General features: G+C 44.1%; 1 protein-coding gene across 3 annotated transcripts; it reads right to left on the bottom strand.

Annotated features, from left to right (window-relative positions):
- Positions 1-222: 222 nt before the first annotated feature.
- Positions 223-20,536, bottom strand: fancb (FA complementation group B). Of its 3 annotated transcripts, none has more exons than XM_017723581.2 (10): positions 20,291-20,536; positions 18,214-19,181; positions 11,072-11,221; positions 10,754-10,846; positions 7,956-8,084; positions 7,343-7,518; positions 4,290-4,672; positions 2,906-3,146; positions 1,617-2,013; positions 223-908 (listed from the first exon to the last, which is right to left on the bottom strand). In XM_017723581.2, exons 2-10 carry the CDS (start codon positions 19,099-19,101, stop codon positions 903-905), a joined length of 2,463 nt encoding a protein of 820 aa, XP_017579070.1. In that variant the 5' UTR covers positions 19,102-19,181; positions 20,291-20,536; the 3' UTR covers positions 223-902. The 3 variants fall into 3 exon arrangements, with proteins under 3 accessions (XP_017579070.1, XP_017579069.1, XP_017579072.1); XM_017723580.2 differs by lacking the exon at positions 20,291-20,536 and adding an exon at positions 19,459-19,562; XM_017723583.2 differs by lacking the exon at positions 20,291-20,536 and adding an exon at positions 19,479-19,549.
- Positions 20,537-21,212: the final 676 nt, after the last annotated feature.

Raw genomic sequence — 21,212 nt, 5'->3', positions numbered from 1 at the left:
GTCAGGATAAAAGCGCTGTGCAGGAGGGCTTTTATAAAGCAGCTTCACCATCAATTTCAGACTTTTACATTTTTCCCAGTTTAATGTAGACTAAAACACTAAACCTTTGGGGTGATTTTAAGATAATAAGGTGCCTAGAAGAATCAGAAGAATATAGCTGAATATGAAACCTAATTTTAAAAGTCCTTAATTACCAAGATTTCATAAAGCAGATACATCATGTTTCTGGATTAAACTCTTTAATTGTCACTGCGTATTTTATAAAGGTATGCAGATTTTAAATGGAAGAAAAAGAAATTGGTTGTGTATCAAGTATTTAGTTCGGGTATCGGAATCGGTATCAGGAGCGAAAGCTGGATCGGTGCATCCCTTACAGGCCACAGTGCCTCATACAGCGTCGGAAACAACAGTCACATCTTTTACAGATACAGTTTGAGGCAACAGCGTCGCACTAGTTGGTGGATTATAGGCTTCCATTACTTGTTAACTGCATTAGTCTCGTAGCTCCAGTGCTAAAACCAAAGAAGCAAATTTCAGACACTAAAGTGATCCACTGCATTTGAGGAAAGGCAGAAAAACTGGGTAAATATGTTTTTTCGCCAAGCCATCGCTTTACCATCTGTGCCCTGTGTGCGTGTGGTGGATGGCACGCAGCAGAACGAGAGCTGACGGGGTCGTCTCCAGCAGCCCGAGTCCCGAGGGCAGCTTAAGTGTTTTCTCAGAAAAATGTCGGTGAAGTATTAGAGCCGTGAAGCTCAGGGGAAACGGCAGAGAGCCTGTCCGCGCTGCCGGCAGCCTCACCGTAAAAACAACCCAGAGGCAGAAAAATCGCTCAGCAAGGACCGGACTTCACCGCCTGTCTCCGTGGCGACCAGAAGACGGGGCGTCGTCCCTCACCAGCTTCAGCCCTACAGACAGATTAGGACAATTTAATAATAATGCTTTAATTGCATTTCAATAATCCATTTCCAATTATTCACGAAGACAGAATTACACGCTTATGAGTCATTTAAAGTCGGATGATGCAAGACCAGACAGTCAAAAGTTTGGAGACACCCCACTTTCTTTTCACATTTTCTCGGCACTGTTGCTTTTCAGTGACATGAGAATTAATCACTGTGTTTCAGTTCATCGTAAAGCAGCTCTAATGTTTTTATTTATCCTCATGGTTATCAAAGCACCTTCCTTCGCATGAAGAGCAGCTTTTGCCTAAATAATGATTTGACAGGTTTCTTTTCCAAACTATTATTGACATCAAAACAAGGGGAGAACTGTAGGGGCGTGTAACTGAAGTGCGTCTACATGCACTTCAATAATCCGATCACAATCTGACTTATCTGATTATTCAAATGGTCAGGTAAAGAGCACAATCTCATTTCTTACATCGCAGTAATCTGAGTAAGAAATCTGATGAAGAGGCTCGATTTTAGCTCAGTAATCAGATCGACCCCAGTGGCTTAATATGGTAAGTTAATTAATACATCAAGAAAACATCATAATTTGTGTTAAAAACATCTTGAAAGGCTTCCCTGATCCTGATTACATCAATATGGAATTTCCAGGTCATAAATAAGTAAAAAGTAATATGGCCATCAATCGCGCTTTTGGTCCTTTACCTCACTATTCCGTGCCTCCACTAGGGCGGCGATGTCCCCATCCAGCTGCTTCTGAATCAGGTTGTCCATCAGCTTGCGGTACTGCGAGGCGTCCACCAGGGGGTGCAGCACCCTGCTGCTTCTCTCTTGCTCTCTCTGCCACTCCTCCCTGCAGCGGTGGAGCCGCTCTGGAGAGGTGGAGTCCCTCCAAGTCCCGACCCCAAATCTCCGTCTATCCTGTCCGTCACGCAGGAGGGAGGCCACGCCCTCTTTTATCATCCGAATCTCTGTTCCCAGAAATGAGGCGGGGTCCTGGCTTCCCCCCCGACGAGCAGAGCTCCTGAGGGGCTGGATGTTATGAGAGGCCGGCAGAAACTCACAGAGGGAGTCCAAGAAACGCAAAACAGCAAACTGACCACTGCAAACAGAACCCAGCACTTATTCAGTTAAACTCAGCTTACAGAACAGCAGCAGCGCAACGTGACTTCCTGACACAAATCTGACTCGTTTCAATCAGTTACAACTTCAGACACTGTGGTCAAACTGCAGACCCTAAACTTTGAATGCCGCTACCTGATCCCTAAGAATCGGCCGACACTGAGATACAAACTCTGTCTAATCTAACTAGTTTATTAGTTCTGCTATTTGAATTATTATACACACACACACACACACACACACACACACACGATCAGGCGTAACATCATGGCCACTTCTTCAGTGGTCAGGACCCCCATGGACCCTCACAGAACACTGACGTGGTGGTGGTGTGTTAGTGTGTGTTGCGCTGGTACGAGTGGATCAGACACAGCAGTGCTGCATGTATGTATGTATGTTTGTGTGTGTGTGTGTGTGTGTACACACATACACACACACACACACATATATATATATAATTTATTTATACGTACACATATATCGTTGTCGTTGGTGGAAAACCTTGTATCTCCATTTTTGACGTTTTTCAAACTAAGTTGTCCTTTACATTGTTTATAAATTTCAAGATGAATGGATCATGAATATATATATATAATTATTAATAATAATAATAATAATAATAATATCAACAACATACTAAGACTGAATGAATGGCATATACTTATTGTATATTGAACACATGACTGGCGCCATCGTCAGTTCTGTATCAGAGCAGCCTCAATTTAAACTGTATAGCAGCACGTCAATCAGCCATAATCAAGGAGATCAGTGTAATTACAGCACAGTTAAAGTGTATTTTGAGTTTTCGATGAGAGTTCAGACTAAGGAAAAGAAGGAAAAGCTCCCCAGGCTGGTTCCCCGGCTGCTCTCACCTGCCGTGGACTCGGAGCAGCGCCTGGAAGGGGCCGCAGGGCTGCCAGTGGAAGAGCAGGGCGGAGGACGGCTGTGTAGACTTAATCAGCAGGTACTGAGGACTGACTCCCACCGGTTTAGCCCCCAGTCTGTCCACCAGCCACACGGACACGTCCACCACCGTGTGCTCTGAGCTCTCGATGAGGAACAGCCGGGGCTCAAACGCTGCCAGCAGGCTCAGCAGGTCCTCCCTGGACTCATCTAGAACATGGACACTAGGGGTCACATACAATTAACCACAGTGTTGATTTTCAGGAGTGACCTCTGAGGCAGGCTTACACAGCTGTATGCAGAAGTCTGAACACCACCGGTCAAATTACATGTTTTGTTGATTTTCTAAGAGAAAATAACTTGAAGGTTAAGCAAATAAGTAGCAGGGGGATCAAACTCATCTAATAAAAGGGCCTCATTAAAAAACTCATCAAATCTGCTTTATTTCCATTTTAATTCATGTGCTATTGTTTAATCAAAACATGCAAGAAAACTTCAGACACTTGTAGACTTTGAAATATTACATGAGTACTTGAGGTGCTCGGCCCAAACCCAAACCTCTGCATGAACCAGACACCTGGGGTCTTTTCTTTGCTGCAGGTTCGTGGAGACGTGTGGTCAGTGTCCGAGCTGCTGAGCTGGCGTTCGGTGTTCACGTTGGCTGGTGATATGACTGGTGTGGAATTGAGTAGAACTGATGTTTAACTACTGTCCCATAGATTGTTGCTGGGGTAGGAGAGTCAAAGTGCACATTATGTTGCAGTGCATGCTGGGGACTGTAGTGCAGCACACTGTGAAACCAGCTAATATTAAGAGTAAATTAAACTACTTTTGCGGGCCAGATAGGATTGCGTTGCGGGCCTGATCTGGCCCACAGGCCTTGTGCTTGACACATGGAGCCTATAGGGAACAAAATTAAATTCATATTTCCTATTTATTTGCTAATTTTCGAGAAAAAAAACTATAAAACATGGCATAACTTTTGCGCAAGCCACATTGTTTTTTAACATACAGCAAATAAACAGTAACTGCATTAAGAGTGTGTTCTCTCTAGAGGACGATTCACTTATTTTCACTTAGAAAATCAACACGTCATTTGACACCAACACACCAACCTCTGCACACTGTGCTGGTGTACTGATATTTGTAGACGACTGCTTATTGACAAATTATCGACATCAGACTGACCAATATTTCACGACATTTAGGTGACGGTGACCTAAACCAGCTCTGGTGCAGGTGCTGGAGTCTAACTCTAATTGGACCTAGGCAGTCGCTCTAGTCCATCCTCTGGTGGACACTTGGAGTGTCCAAACTTTTACCTTGTACTGTAATTTCACATGCGCGCATTACCCGAGTCTACGCTGCAGTCTGTCAGCAGGCGAGGCTGTAGCGCCCCCTGGAGCACGTCCTTTATATCCAGACTGACCCGACCGCACTGGTGCACAGCAGGTCCTGGTTTAGATGTTGGAGAATGGAGGAGGATGGAGCAGGTGACCCTGCTGGAGGTCAGCAGTGGTGTGAGGTCAGTAACCGTTAGCACCGCCAGCTGCGGGGGTCTGTGGGCTTCCGAAACACCAGCAGGCATCCTGCTTCTTTTAGCAGCAGGAGGGTCCAGGCCTGCCGTGGACAGGAGCTCGGGATACGGCAGGGTTTTACTCAGGCTCTGGACTACACTGGCCGCCACACCACCACTTGGCTCCAACAGAACGGATGCAGTCACGTTCTCCTCCGACCTGGGAGACAGAACAGGACATAAGGGCCGAGAGAGAAACTGTTAGTTATAACCGGAAATGATGGAAAAGAGGTAATAAAGTTACAAACAGCAAAGTAGCTGACTAACAGTGGCTCGGCGAAGTCTTTGTGTGTACACATGCACTCAGTAATCACAACTGGATTTCTGCAGTTATCTGATTATTCAAATGGTGTAAACACCACACTCCGATCTGGAAATCTGGTTAAGAAATCCTCTTACTCCGATTTCTATCGGATTTCCCAGTCTGCGCATGCGCGAGATCAGATGGTGGACGTCGCGAGACGCAGCCAAACGCTGTTGGAGCGGCACTGAATCCAAACGCGAAGTGAAGGAGTTGAATATTCTTCGTCTTCTGGATGATGTTTGTTCATATTTTCACGATGTTTTACGTTACGTTTACGCCGCGTCTTCTTCGTTGAGTTTATTGGCTGGTTGGAATAATCCCTATAAAGGCATTATTGCTTTGCTTTATGTCATTTTTTGTTTTTTGAGAATCATGGTGCCGATTTATGTTTCTTCTACTTTCTTTGTTTACTTATTTTTTAACGTTATATTATTAGGAATTTTAGTGGAACAATAGGCACAACAGCTAAGCTGCTGTTGGGTTTGAAATAAAGGGTTTCAGACAAAAGTTGAGCGCAGTTTTAGTGTCAGAACAGTTAGAAGAGTGAAGCTTTTTCTGGAGACTGCGCTGTTTTTGGATGGCAGGTTGGAGCTCCTTTAGATATGTGGCCTAAAATAAAGCATGACAGGGCTTAGGGTTGTTACACACAGAGAGAGAGAGAGAGAGAGAGAGAGGGAGAGAGAGAGAGAGCGAGAGAGAGAGAGAGAGAGAGAGAGCGCGAGAGAGCAAGAGTGAGAGAGCGCGAGAGAGCAAGAGTGAGAGAGCAAGAGAGAGGTTGAGAGAGAGAGTGAGAGCGAGAGAGAGGTTGAGAGAGAGAGAGAGAGAGAGAGGGAGAGAGAGCAAGAGAGAGCAAGAGTGAGAGAGCAAGAGAGAGGGAGAGAAAGAGAGAGAGAGAGAGAGGGAGAGAGGGAGAGAGAGAGAGAGAGAGAGAGAGAGAGAGAGAGGGAGGGAGGGAGAGAGAGAGAGAGACAGCGAGAGAGAGAGAGAGAGAGAGAGAGAGAGAGGGAGTGAGAGAGGGAGGGAGGGAGAGAGAGAAAGAGAGAGACAGCGAGAGAGAGAGAGAGAGAGAGGGAGTGAGAGAGGGAGGGAGGGAGAGAGAGAAAGAGAGAGACAGCGAGAGAGAGAGAGAGAGAGAGAGAGAGAGAGAGAGAGGGAGTGAGAGAGGGAGAGAGGGAGAGAGAGAGAGAGAGAGAGAGAGAGAGAGAGAGAGAGAGAGAGCGATCTGGGAAGGCGACTATTTCATAGTCTGTTACCATGGTAACCAGTCTGGAATGGCAGACTTCTGAACACAAACTCCATAACGGAGACTTCTCTCACACTTTGCTGTGAAACAGTGGTGATTTAAGTGAGCTAAAAATAAATAACTTGAGTATATACATAACGCTAAAGCTCTCCTTTGATCTCCTTTGATCCTCATCTATTTAGATTGGGCGGCGTTACCATAGCAACGATGACACGGCTGCTAGATGCTGTCCGCCGTGTACCGATGCCCTTTATTTTTCTCTCACAAGACAATGCAGCACGTTATTTTTATTTTTAATCAAGCAAATAAGTTACTCCTTAAAATAAAGTAGAGACTGACGTAATGAGCCAGTATCCAATCAGCTAATCAGTTCCTACGTTAATCGCTCTAAATCTGCCCATCACACCCTCAGAGAAGAGAATCGGGACGTAATTTATCACAGTGATTATAATACGACGTCACGCCGTCCACCGGCGCGAAGCTGAGCAAGGACGTTTCATTGGACACACTCGGTTCTTTCTTCGGGCTAAAAGCTTCGATTTCCGAGCCGACGAGACATCGAGCTGAGTGAAGCCCATAGCGCAGGCCGGAACAGTGCTATGATATGTGGGATCGATTTTCAGGCCATCATTGGGACAGAACTGCAATCAGAGCTTGATCTGAAGACCCGGTCAGCATTCAGAGCAGCAGTTACACCAGCGCTTAGGACCACAACAGTACAGCGATGGGAGATGGTAAGACAGCATAACTGAAAAGGTTCATCCGATTTCAGAATGATTCATTTCACTTCCATTTACAACCTACATATGGGTTGGTGTGTGTTGTGCTGGTGAGAGTGGATCAGACACAGCAGTGCTGCTGGAGTTTTTAAACCCTGTGTCCACTCACTGTCCACTCTATTAGGCACTCCTACCCTGTCAGTCCACCTTGTAGATGTAAAGTCAGGGACGACAGCTCATCTGACCAACATTAACACACCACCACCACCACGTCAGTGTTACTGCAGTGCTGAGAATGATCCACCACCCAAACAGTACCTGCTCTGTGAGGGTCCATGGGGGTCCTGACCACTGAAGAACAGGGTAACAGAGTATCAGAGAAACAGATGGACTACAGTCTGTAACTGTAGAACTACAGAGACCAGCTATACAGTAAGTGGAGCTGATAAAGTGGACAGTGAGCGTAGAATCGAGGAGGTGGTCATGATGTTACGCCTGACCGGTGTGTGTCTACATTTGGGATAAGAGGAAACACTCGGTATGTTTGTTTATTCCAGTACGTACGGGTCAGTGTTTGATGTGAAGAGAACTCCGAGGATCAAGCTTTCCCCGACGACTCGGTGCCAGAATCTCTTCACTTCAGGAGGACGTTCCTCAGTCTCCATCTGCATCTTCTCATTCGGAACATACTCCTCCTCCTCTTCCTCACTCTCTTCATCCCACAGACACACCAGCCCCTCCTGAAACACAGTCAAAGGCCACCAAGACCCAGTCACAACCTGCTGTACACTCTGGTTCTTCGGTAAAGAAAACGGTCCTATATAGAACCATGAACCCCTTTACATGATTAAAGGTTCTTTGCATGGTGAAAAGGTTCTTCAGATACATGAAAAATGTGTTGTATATGGTTCTATATAGCAACAAAAAGACTTCTTCTATTGTTACAGGCTTGACATTGTAGTAATAAAAGAACCTGTTTTGGTGCCATACAGAACCCTTTTCAAAAAGGCTCTACATAGAACCGTCCACAACATATTCTCCATCACTCTGAGGCACTCTTTCACGATGCAAAGAACCCTTTGACATGACATTTACAGGCACATATATGGATAAAACAGTCGCTGCCTCTTATTGTGCACTATATGCATCACGTGTATCTGAGCTGACAGCTTCGAACCTGCTGTGGAAGCGGTGGGACGTGCTCTCTGTCTGACACCAGATCCGCCAGGGCCGTCACGGACTGCTGCAGAACTCGCTCCTTAACACTCAGATCTCTCTGGAGCTCCTGCAGGAAGGCCAGGCCGCTCTGAAAGGTCAAAAACACACAGACATCCCTGAAAAAGTCCCCCCAGGCACCCCAAATACAACCATATACATCATCACCGTCACAACAAAACCTATTAACTGCATTAATTTGTCTTTATAACCTTTTAATAAACATGGCCAGCTTCCTATTCACCAGCATCAGCATCTTCCATTCCGGCCACTTTATTAGAAACATCTACCTTGTACTTCCACTAACTGGCCGCTTTATTAGAAACACCTACCTTGTGCTTCCACTCACTGGCCACTTTATTAGAAACACCTACCTTGTGCTTCCACTCACTGGCCACTTTATTAGAAACATCTACCTTGTACTTCCACTCACTGGCCACTTTATTAGAAACACCTACCTTGTGCTTCCACTCACTGGTCACTTTATTAGAAACACCTCCCTTGTGCTTCCACTAGCTGGCCACTTTATTAGAAACACCAACCTTGTGCTTCCACTCACTGGCCACTTTATTAGAAACATCTACCTTGTGCTTCCACTCACTGGCCACTTTATTAGAAACACCTACCTTGTGCTTCCACTCACTGGCCACTTTATTAGAAACATCTACCTTGTGCTTCCACTCACTGGCCACTTTATTAGAAACGTCTACCTTGTGCTTCCACTCACTGGCCGCTTTATTAGAAACACCTACCTTGTGCTTCCACTCACTGGCCACTTTATTAGAAACACCCACCTTGTGCTTCCACTCACTGGCCACTTTATTAGAAACACCTACCTTGTGCTTCCACTCACTGGCCACTTTATTAGAAACACCTACCTTGTGCTTCCACTCACTGGCCACTTTATTGGAAACATCTACCTTGTACTTTCGTTTACTGGACATTTTATTAGAAACACCCACCTTGTGCTTCCACTCACAGTACGCACATGCTACCTGTAGAAATGCTCATGTGTTTACATATTAAAAACGCAATGAAACATTTACAATTTTTAACATCATGCACACGACTGGAGAGATAAGAGGAGCCAAAGAACACAAGCCAACATAAACAAACAGTGGAGGGAAATTGCTGCTAACAGTCAATGAGCTGCAGAAAGCACAGCTGCAGGCTGATTACCTGTAATGTGCTTCTCTGTGGTTACACAGGTTTTAAAAAGAGCACGATGGTGATCTTATACCTTCATCATCAGAAGCCAGAAGATGTTGTTGACATTTTTGAGTCTTTGCCTAAAGTGCTTGATTTCTGGGGAATGGGTGCATAAAGTCTTGACGACCTCAAGTTTATTTACTTCTTATCTTCACAGTCATGTTTAAACGATACAGATGCCCCTTGTGGATACACAGTGATTGATTAACATGCTCTTTGCAACCTGTACAGTTGGGGTGAATCTGTAATCACCCTGTGCTTCAGATTACAATGTGAAATGTGTGTAACCGTGCAAATAAGCAGTCTGTTAAAGAGTTAAAAGCAATATAAATAGTTGATTTGTTTCATTTCGTATGGTAGGTGTCGTTTGTGATGTCAGTAACTAATTGGGGCAGAACACATTAGGAGCCGAAAGCATTAAACAGTCGAATGACAAATATCAAAGATATCAAATGTCTCAATGTCGAATTTTGACGCCCCTAGAGTGGAAATCCCATGATGGACCAATGAGAATGGTCCAAAGTCCCTTAAAATATTGTTTCGTTATCGTATTAGACAAAGTGCTTCCCTTCCCCGTTTGAGATTGATTGGACATGACTGATTGAGTAAATCAGACTAAAGGGCAAGTTTTAGTAGCTTATAAGGAGTTGGTAATCAAGCAATAGAACACTCGAGGTTGCGTGTTATCGCGAAATAACATCACAGCTTTGATTTGGTGGCCGTAGATCATCACAGCCATGATGTTATTGGTGATAACACACTCTGAGTGTTCTACTGCTTTAATACAGCAGCTAAATGAAAACGAACCCAACACCATTCGCCAGACGTGTTTGATCTTCAGAGTCGGACCAAATCAGACTGAGCCGTAAAACTGAGCCAATATCAGGTTCAGCTCAGTTTGGTCAGTTTGTCCAGATCAGTATTAATGTTGTTTTGTTCCAGCCGGTCTGTAAAGCTTCTTACAGCCCGTTTAGTTTGGCGAATGGTGTTGGGTTCATTTCTGGCTGGTTCCAGGTTGTTCAGCTGTTCTTCTGTCACAGCTGCCGACTGAAAAGCTGCTCAGTGGAGACGACAGTTTGGGAATTTAGTGTCGTCTCGTCTTCAGAGTCGGACCAAATCGGCTGTCGGTCAGATGTGGTCTTAACAGTGTCCGTTTTCTGTTTGTGGCAAAGTGAGAAGTAAAAACGTTCAGATGGCTCGAGTGTCTCCTACAGCTGTCAGAGTGGTTGCTTAGCAACGGCATCTCAGCGGAGTGATACAGTGTTTGTGATGTTATGGTGAAATAACAGCAGTTAGAACACCTCTCAACCAATCAGCTCGCGTGGCCGGTAATAACTGCTGTATAAGTAACCCATAACAGACTTGTCTGTGTGATTTCTGACACTGTATGGCACACTGTTATCTATAAACATGAATTAAAGGACATTTGCATAGCTAAACCATCCTGAAGCCTGAATATCGTATATTGTCATGCATCACTGCCAGAACTCACATGAGTACGTCTGAGTCTATTTAAACAGACCTGACTTATGAGAAGTGGGTCCAGCGTACCTGAAGTCTGGTGTCTAAAGCTTTAACCGTCAGAACAACGTTCTCCTGGGCAGGATCACTCTGATCTAGGTCTTCACTCTCCACTCTTCCACGCTGTGAGAAAACAGAGAGTGGTTTACGCCAATATCACACTTACATGGAGAGTGTATGTATGTACACTTTATTAGAAACACCAACCTTGTGCTTCCACTCATAGGCCACGTTATCAGAAACACCTTCCTTGTAACCACAATACCATTAAGATAAGTACACCATGTAGGTCTACCTGGCATCTACACATGGACCAAAACTAATGCATGACCAATGCGGCTGACTGACCGAGTAACGGACACCGCAGAGGTCAGTGAGCAGGAACTCTCCGAGGACTTCTTTTGTGGCATCTTCAAACAGCAGCAGAATCTGTTCTGATCCGCAGCCCACAAAGTCATCCACCAGCAGGTCACTGACCCCCGTCCAGCAGTCTGCAATCTGGTGGGGTAAATGACACAAACATCACTCTAAATAACACAGGCAGGAGGCTTATGTACAGCATACGTGCTGGGTGGATCGTTTTTATTGACCACGGCTCGTATAAAAGCATTTTTTTCAGTACGGTGCACTACGCCAAACTCAAAATAACTACAGTTCATGGTAAAGAACTCAGATTTCTGAACGTTACCTGATAAAGTACCTTACTAACGTACATTAGTCCATATTTATACATAAGTGAGTGTGTTTACATGCTCTCAATAATCCAATCATAATCTGATTTCTGCAGTTATCTGATCATTGAAAGGGCCCTGTAAACAGCACACTGATTTCTTAGATCGGAGTAAGGCCTAGAAATCTGATTAAGAATCTGATAAAGAGGCTGGATTTTAGCTCAGTAATCAGATTCCTCAGTGCTGTGAACTCTGACTCTGATTTCTTTCAGATTTCTCAGTCTGAGCATGAGCGAAAACAGACGACGGTACCAGAAATAAGCGAGATGCAGCAAAACCCTCGACTACACGCTTGATGTAATTAAGGATTTAAATATTCTTCATCTTCTATCTGATGCATGGTCATATTTTCAGGTAAAGTGGCGCAATGGTTTTGATTTTTAAAATAATGTTTACATTTTATGTTGCGTTTGTCGCGTCTTCTGCTGTGAGTTTATCGGCTGGTTGCAGGGCAGAAATCCGACTGCTGTCTGACTCATGTTGACTCGGAGTCGCTCATTATCAGATTGCTCAAGAGCATGTAAACGTGTTGATCGGATTATTAAGTGCATGCAAACACACTCAGTGTGTCACAGAGTCAGAAACCGCATAATGAAGTCTACTGATCATTTGAGGCCAGACCCAGTGCTAAAACTAATGAAGCAAACTTCAGACACAAAAACATGCAGCATCAGGGGGTCAATTCGGTGAGGCAACGCCCCACCAACCTCACTAATATGCCCAAGATTCTATAAAAGCAAGTGGCAAAGAAAACAAAGGGGCTGTATCAAATAAAACTGGAGGGTTTTCATGCATCACTTTGTATTGGCTGCATTTTAGGGAGGTGCTGCATGTTGTAGGAAGATAAATTACCAAACAGTCCTATGCAAAAGTTTGGCGCCCCCAGTCAAATGACATGTTTTGTTGATTTTTTTAAAAGGCAAGTTTATTTATAGAGCACCTTTCATACTGCTGTCTTTCAAAGTGCTTCACAAATAATAAAATACAGTGAGAAAATGCAGCGCTGGCTGGTTTAAAGTGTCCATGTCGGCTCTTCTAAAGCTCTCTGTCCACTGGGGTCCATTTAAGAGCAGCATAGTGTCAAAACGCTGCTTCTCCATGTTTAGTCTCCACCTTCGGCAGGACCGACTGACCACTTCCTAATGATCCGAGTTCTGATCAGCTCATATCGCTGATGTATATCAAGACGTTTATAGTGCAGTAACAGGGGTTCCTTCTTTTACTCCTAGTGAGACTCTGGCAGCTGCTTTCTGAATCAGCTGCAGCCGCTGGAGCGTCCATTTCGGAGACCATTACAGTGCTCAATCCGGCTGGAAATAAAGGCGTGGATGATTTTCTCCAGGTCTGCTTTACAGCCCTGATCTTGTTGATGTTTTTAAGGTGATAAAATGCTGACTTAGTAACTGCTTTGACATGACTGATAAAGCTGAGATCAGAGTCCATCAGCGCACCAAGGTTACTCCTGAATCCAGATAGGTAGCTAGTCTGTGTCTCTCATTGCTCCTCCCAAATAAAATAATGTCTGTTTTATGTTTCAGTGAAAATAAGATTACACATCCTGTACAGAGAACTCACTTGTGCATTTACGTGCTGTTTATTCGCTGAATATGATCATATTCTGCAAAAACTAAATAAAATGACTTTTATTTGTTCCCCAATATGTAAAACTCTGCAAATGAGTACCAGTCGTGCACTAAAATTGGCAGAAAAATGCCATATTTGGGTGTGTTCGCTGTAGAGGATGGGTGAACTTATTTTCCCTTAGAGAAACCAAAAAAAAACGTAATTCTACGTAATTTCACACTTCTGCAAGATCCCCTAAATAGATAGTAGACCTTTTGGTGAATGTGACTCTACTGTTGATTCTCTTGAATGTGTGGCTCCTCCAACTGGTCAGTCTTGATTGATCAGCTACGTTTAAGGTAAGAAGGGGAATCTGATTTTTTTGAAAAACACATTCAGTTTAACCCATTAGACTGTATATTTCCACGGTTTATGATCAGAAAATAGAGCGGTGGAGGCTACTGAAGCTTTCCCCAATCTACAGCCATCAGGGGACTGTCAGAAGACATGCATTAGCACTCAGACGCTCATTCGGTCGGACGCTTCTCATATAGAACCTGGGCTCAGGGGACGGAACGGTCAACACGTACACCCGGAATCCGAGAATGTGACCAGAATAAAACTCAGACGCCGTCCGCTACTTTCAAACCACTCTGCTCTCGAGAAAGCTTTCACGTCTCTGTCCTGTAATATCTTTCCTTGGTTGGCTTGAAAGAGGAAAAGCTTAAAAAAGGAGCCCTGAGTACTACGTTACCTAAAAAAATGAGCTGTTTGCTGTAAACAACCGGCATGAGCGCCGCCGCCGAGTGGCATGATGTAATACGCGAGCAGATAGGGAAACTCAGTGGACGTGAGCTGGCTAAAGAAGGAAGCACCTAAGTGCTGAAATTTTCTACTGTGTCTTGCCTTGAAGCAATGTTTTCTGTGGTTGCTGCCAAAAAGAAACACCATTTCTTTACTATATTTGAAGTACTGGGGGGGAATGATGATGCAAGATCCAAAAATCAGGTCTGGATCTACTGAACAGGGCTCAAAGTTGTTTAATAGCTGATGATACTTTCAATAGACACGCAGCTTAAAGGGAGAAAATATGATCCACACAGTCGCTCTGACAGACTGTAATACACTACAGGAAGCGTAGGGGGCGATACGGCTTCTACTGTTTCATTTAAAAAGCTCTATAATGTTCATATGATCCACACAGTCGCTCTGACAGACTGTAATACACTACAGGAAGCGTAGGGGGCGATACGGCTTCTACTGTTTCATTTAAAAAGCTCTATAATGTTCATATGATCCACACGGTCGCTCTGACAGACTGTAATACACTACAGGAAGCGTAGGGGGCGATACGGCTTCTACTGTTTCATTTAAAAAGCTCTATAATGTTCATATGATCCACACAGTCGCTCTGACAGACTGTAATACACTACAGGAAGCGTAGGGGGCGATACGGCTTCTACTGTTTCATTTAAACAGCTCTATAATGTTCATATGATCCACACAGTCGCTCTGACAGACTGTAATACACTACAGGAAGCGTAGGGGGCGATACGGCTTCTACTGTTTCATTTAAAAAGCTCTATAATGTTCATATGATCCACACAGTCGCTCTGACAGACTGTAATACACTACAGGAAGCGTAGGGGGCGATACGGCTTCTACTGTTTCATTTAAAAAGCTCTATAATGTTCATATGATCCACACGGTCGCTCTGACAGACTGTAATACACTACAGGAAGCGTAGGGGGCGATACGGCTTCTACTGTTTCATTTAAAAAGCTCTATAATGTTCATATGATCCACACAGTCGCTCTGACAGACTGTAATACACTACAGGAAGCGTAGGGGGCGATACGGCTTCTACTGTTTCATTTAAAAAGCTCTATAATGTTCATATGATCCACACAGTCGCTCTGACAGACTGTAATACACTACAGGAAGCGTAGGGGGCGATACGGCTTCTACTGTTTCATTTAAAAAGCTCTATAATGTTCATATGATCCACACAGTCGCTCTGACAGACTGTAATACACTACAGGAAGCGTAGGGGGCGATACGGCTTCTACTGTTTCATTTAAAAAGCTCTATAATGTTCATATGATCCACACAGTCGCTCTGACTGACTGTAATACACTACAGGAAGCGTAGGGGGCGATACGGCTTCTACTGTTTCATTTAAAAAGCTCTATAATGTTCATATGATCCACACAGTCGCTCTGACAGACTGTAATACACTACAGGAAGCGTAGGGGGCGATACGGCTTCTACTGCTTCATTTAAAAAGCTCTATAATGTTCATATGATCCACACAGTCGCTCTGACAGACTGTAATACACTACAGGAAGCGTAGGGGGCGATACGGCTTCTACTGTTTCGTTTAAAAAGCTCTATAATGTTCATATGATCCACACAGTCGCTCTGACAGACTGTAATACACTACAGGAAGCGTAGGGGGCGATACGGCTTCTACTGTTTCATTTAAAAAGCTCTATAATGTTCATATGATCCACACAGTCGCTCTGACAGACTGTAATACACTACAGGAAGCGTAGGGGGCGATACGGCTTCTACTGTTTCATTTAAAAAGCTCTAGAATGTTCATATGATCCACACAGTCGCTCTGACAGACTGTAATACACTACAGGAAGCGTAGGGGGCGATACGGCTTCTACTGTTTCATTTAAAAAGCTCTATAATGTTCATATGATCCACACAGTCGCTCTGACAGACTGTAATACACTACAGGAAGCGTAGGGGGCGATACGGCTTCTACTGTTTCATTTAAAAAGCTCTATAATGTTCATATGATCCACACAGTCGCTCTGACAGACTGTAATACACTACAGGAAGCGTAGGGGGCGATACGGCTTCTACTGTTTCATTTAAAAAGCTCTATAATGTTCATATGATCCACACAGTCGCTCTGACAGACTGTAATACACTACAGGAAGCGTAGGGGGCGATACGGCTTCTACTGTTTCATTTAAAAAGCTCTATAATGTTCATATGATCCACACAGTCGCTCTGACAGACTGTAATACACGACAGGAAGCGTAGGGGGCGATACGGCTTCTACTGTTTCATTTAAAAAGCTCTATAATGTTCATATGATCCACACAGTCGCTCTGACTGACTGTAATACACTACAGGAAGCGTAGGGGGCGATACGGCTTCTACTGTTTCATTTAAAAAGCTCTATAATGTTCATATGATCCACACAGTCGCTCTGACAGACTGTAATACACTACAGGAAGCGTAGGGGGCGATACGGCTTCTACAGTTTCATTTAAAAAGGTATATAATGTTCATATGATCCACACAGTCGCACTGACAGACTGTAATACACTACAGGAAGCGTAGGGGGCGATACGGCTTCTACTGTTTCATTTAAAAAGCTCTATAATGTTCATATGATCCACACAGTCGCTCTGACAGACTGTAATACACTACAGGAAGCGTAGGGGGCGATACGGCTTCTACTGTTTCATTTAAAAAGCTCTATAATGTTCATATGATCCACACAGTCGCTCTGACAGACTGTAATACACTACAGGAAGCGTAGGGGGCGATACGGCTTCTACTGTTTCATTTAAAAAGCTCTATAATGTTCATATGATCCACACAGTCGCTCTGACAGACTGTAATACACTACAGGAAGCGTAGGGGGCGATACGGCTTCTACTGTTTCATTTAAAAAGCTCTATAATGTTCATATGATCCACACAGTCGCTCTGACAGACTGTAATACACTACAGGAAGCGTAGGGGGCGATACGGCTTCTACTGTTTCATTTAAAAAGCTCTATAATGTTCATATGATCCACACAGTCACTCTGACAGACTGTAATACACTACAGGAAGCGTAGGGGGCGATACGGCTTCTACTGTTTCATTTAAAAAGCTCTATAATGTTTTACTCGCCGTCAGTGTGTTTTCAATCCACCCAGGCTGCCTTTCCTCAGGCGTATGCTTTTCTTATATCGTTGCTGTCCAATGAAAACCATGCATCTCCATGTTTGTTGATTTTTCATTTTCTAGATCATTTCAACACACCGCCTGTCTTTTACATTGTGTAAAAATTTCATGGTGAATGGACCAATAGAAATGCCATAAAATCACTTAGAACAACATCTCTTTACATTGACTCCCATTGAAAGGTAAGAGTGTTTTTCCCCTATCCTGTAAAGTTAATATTTTGGAGACACAGCAACAATACGCTTTATTCAGTTGCCTGACCTTGTGTTGTCGCCTAAACTTGCAGGTTATTGTTCTCTTTGCTGGTGATTTGGGGTCTGTGTTGGTGGATGACCACATTCACACTAAGGGTTCACCCTTTGGTGTTTGGCAAAGTGGTCCATATCACTTAATTAGACAAAGTTTCTTAATTGCCCAAAGAAACGTATGATTAAATTGAAATTTCAAAAACTTAAAATTATGCCATGTTCACATTACCAGGCTGAAGTGGCTCAAATCTGATTTCAGCCGTAATGTGACTCAGACCTGGTGTTTTCAGGGTGGTGTGGATACAAATCTGATCTTCTCAAATCCAACCTGAGCCACTTTCATGCGTGGTCCTAGATCAGATGCGTATCCGATTTGTGGCCATGTGACCTTAATGTGACCCTCAGATCGGAATTCATGTGCTTTTTTCCGACTGCGCATGTGCCATCATTCAGCGTTTCCATGGCAACAGCACCCCGTTAAAGCCTGTAAACCGTGGAAAAGCAGCTCATCTCACCTTTTCCTCCTCCGTCTGGCTCTAATAATGAAGCTGAGAGCTGATCAGAGTTAATGATCTTCTCAGCGAAGCTCGTTCTGCTCGTTAGTTTGTGCTGATGATGCAGTGATTCAGTCACGTGACGTCACCGAGTAGGAGGAGCTCATGAGGGTCATTTCAGGACGCCGACCTGTTCACATTAACAACATATGAGTCTCTTATGTAAACGAGTACGAATCATCGTGACCAGGAGACCGGATTTGAGCAACGAGGCCTGTAATGTGAACGGAGCTTAAAAATAATTTGAATTTGCACAAACATGCGTTTATGTTAAACTAACACAAAAATTATAATTATTCTAACTCGTTTTCGTTAAACTATACTTTTAAAAGGCAATTGGCTTCCTCAGCTTTTTTAGGAACGTTCAGCTTACCCGAGCTTACAGTGCAGGCTCTGCTGTTAAAAGCGAAAACCTACCTTAAAACTGTCTTTCCACACTGCACACACATTGCCATGGTCGAAAACGACAGCAATGATGCAGCCACCATCTCCGACGTGGACAATCCGGATGCTCCGAGGGTGCTCATATGGGAGAACACACACATCTTCGGGTAACCCGTTCTCAAAACGCACCAGCTGTTTCCTGCAAGTGGCGGCCAGGACGGTAGACCTCAGCAACCCGTCCGCCTCTTTGGCCGAGAGCACCGTCATACATCGAACGACCGAGCTGTAGGCCTCAGGCAAAAGGCACATCCCGCCGAAGGTTCTGCCATCCTCAAGCAAGTACAGGAGGACTTTGTTTCCCCTGGTGGCTTCCCCGGATGATTGTTTTTCTAAACCTAGAATGCCTATTCTTCTTTGACAAAGAGGCAACTCTCCAATGAAGCTGACATTCAAACGAACGGGGAGCTCTACCACCCCACCAAGTTCTGAGGACGTGTAGAAGACCCTGTCCTCGTGACTCCACACCAAAGTGGGCCCATGGAATATCAAGACACGGTCGTCTACCTCGAAAGGCAGCACAAGCTCTACGTGGAGCTTGCCGCTGGCTGAGCCATCCAAAGAGTAAAGCATGTACTTGAAGCCCTGGCTCGCCTTTTTGCGCTGCCTCAATAAAATGCAAGGCACCTTCTGCCTCGTCTTGATGTCCACAGCTGAGGTGCAATGAACTATGTCAACATCTCTGGAGGCACTCTTGTACACGGTGCTGATCCGGCCATCCTTGTTGAAGAAGCCACCAGAGTCCTGGCCGAAGGCCATCCTCCAGAATGTGATCTCGGAACCTTTTGGACTTATGCGCCTACGCTGGAAGACGAAGAGGCTTCCACAGAGGGAGGTGATTCGGATTTGCTGCTCAGGCGCCATGGCTTCTGATTTAAAGTTTTAAAGTCTCTGAGTTCACGTTAAAGTCTAATAGCATCAAGAACGCTCTTTGATCAAAGACGCTGCAAGAAAAGGCGAGAAAAGTGTGAATGGGATTAATCAACAAGTCAACCAGTAAAGTAGAAAGCACCTCCAAAAATAACAATATATTAATATATTTACACTTATTCACCCTTAATAATGCTCTAAATTGGTGTTACTGGCTGTGACTTATTGGACAGCTAACCTTGTGAACTGACACCAAAACACAGCAAACAAGGTATAAAACGGGTTTTCCGCTGAAATCTGTGAGAAAATATGTGTAAATAATATCATATGTGGGGATATTTTATACATTACCTTCATATTTTTCACGTTACCTCAACATAAATATGGGGGCTCGAGCTCCGTTTGCTTTCACTGACATAACGAAGCCCGCCAAGCGCGCCGCTGTGTCACGTGAGAGGGGCGCCACGTCATGACGTTCCTTAAAGCTACAGCACTGGTTTGAGCCGGAATGGCGACGCCGCTCCGCTTCATCGATGCCTTCCTCTTGTAAAAGTCGTTGATTCCATTAAAATTGCGCTGACGGGTTAAACCGCGAAAGGACGTAGTTCCATAAATTACAGCGCATTAAACGGATCATTTTGTTCCCCGACTCAAAATTAACAACATTGGAACCGCTTTGGCGTCTCTAGAGCCAAGATGGCGCTCGCAAAGTTGCTGTTTCCACTTCATCCAGCCACTTTCAGGAAACCGGAGCCAAGATGGCTCCCAGCGGGCTGCAGTTTCGGAAACAGCCAGAGACAGGTACTTTATATTGTCCCCCAAATTTCACAAAGTTTTTAACGGCATGGGAATTTAAAAATGTATTTAAAAATTAGACATTAGGATTTCTGGGCCCTTCATATTTTTCACACAAGCAGAACGATTGTAAATAAGAGTAAACCGTATATAGATTTTTTTTTTTTTTTAAAAGGGGAAATAAAAAAGTTTTGAAAAAATCAGCGTAATTAAATGGTTAAGATGAAAGTAATTAAGAGTGGTTTGAAATCCGTTTTAGGATTTCAGGTGAGGCCTCCTATGCTATATCGAGGCCACGAAATAAGGTATGGTGTCCACGAATCACTGCGTTTGTGACAACACCTGTTGTAAAAAGCGCTATATAAATACATTTTTTAGAGATACTTACAGAGTCAGAATTGTTTGTTCACGGTGGCGGGTCATAGGAACCAGACGTCTGAAAAGTTTAATGAGTCTAAAAAGTTGGTTATAAATCCACTGCTTGATGCCTGAGACATTGCTTTAAGATAGCTTTAGCTACATAGACGTGCTGGATGTTGTAATGAGGCAAATAGTATTTATTTACATGGTGAACCCTGGCTCCTGTCACTGTAGAGAAACAGGAGTATAATGAACTATTTTACACCCAAGCGCTCTAAAAGTCGGGGCTCCAAACAAACTCATTGGATACTGAAGACATACAGTGTTTGTGGCAGACCAGCAAAACTAGTGGTGTGTTTTGAATGCTATGCTGGTTGGAGGCAATGAAGGCTGCTATGATGGTCACCGCCAAAACCAGCACATGCTGTGTTCAGGAGGCTGGTTTACTGGTATATCCATGGGCTGCCCAGCACCAGACCAGCACCACCAGACCAGCATGGAGTCCATACAAAGCTGACCACTTCCACCTAGACACTTTGTCTTATTTATTTCCCTTTACAGACATCAGCCAATTCAATTCCACGCAGGAAAACAGACACGCGTGGTCAAAACGTTAACAAAACGAGCAGAAACCCAAACGGACACCTTTTAGAGCCAACATGTCGCTGCGCCTCAGTTTCCACCATAACCAGCTAGTTTCAGGTGTCCAGAGCCAAGATGGCGTCCAGTGGGCTGCCGTTTCCAGAGGCAACGTCTTTTAAATTTTTATTTATTTATTTATTTTTTTACTTTTATTTTCCTAAACAAATCATATCAGCTAGATATGGAGCCCTTTATGTGACTTTTTGGTTATTTTTAATAACACCTAGCCACATTCATACATTTAGGCCACAGCTTATTAAATGTAGTAACTGCAGGGGCTCCGTCGTTCATACTATAATGATAAATAA

The sequence above is a fragment of the Pygocentrus nattereri genome, chromosome 6 (assembly GCF_015220715.1).
Source record: "Pygocentrus nattereri isolate fPygNat1 chromosome 6, fPygNat1.pri, whole genome shotgun sequence".
Lineage (NCBI taxonomy): Eukaryota > Metazoa > Chordata > Actinopteri > Characiformes > Serrasalmidae > Pygocentrus > Pygocentrus nattereri.
The sequence above is the reverse complement of the archived record's forward strand: the minus strand, read 5'-3'. Positions and strand labels throughout refer to the sequence as shown.

What these genes read in the sequence shown, in the direction of transcription:
- fancb (XM_017723581.2), bottom strand. Translation starts at nt 19,101, where the DNA reads ATGGCGCCTGAGCAGCAAATCCGAATCACCTCCCTCTGTGGAAGCCTC. An exon ending in AGACTGCAGCGTAGACTCGG is followed by an intron (nt 3,147 to 4,289) that starts GTAATGCGCGCA and finishes TCCATGTTCTAG; the next exon opens with ATGAGTCCAGGGAGGACCTG. An exon ending in CTGCTCCGAGTCCACGGCAG is followed by an intron (nt 2,014 to 2,905) that starts GTGAGAGCAGCC and finishes TTCTGTTTGCAG; the next exon opens with TGGTCAGTTTGCTGTTTTGC.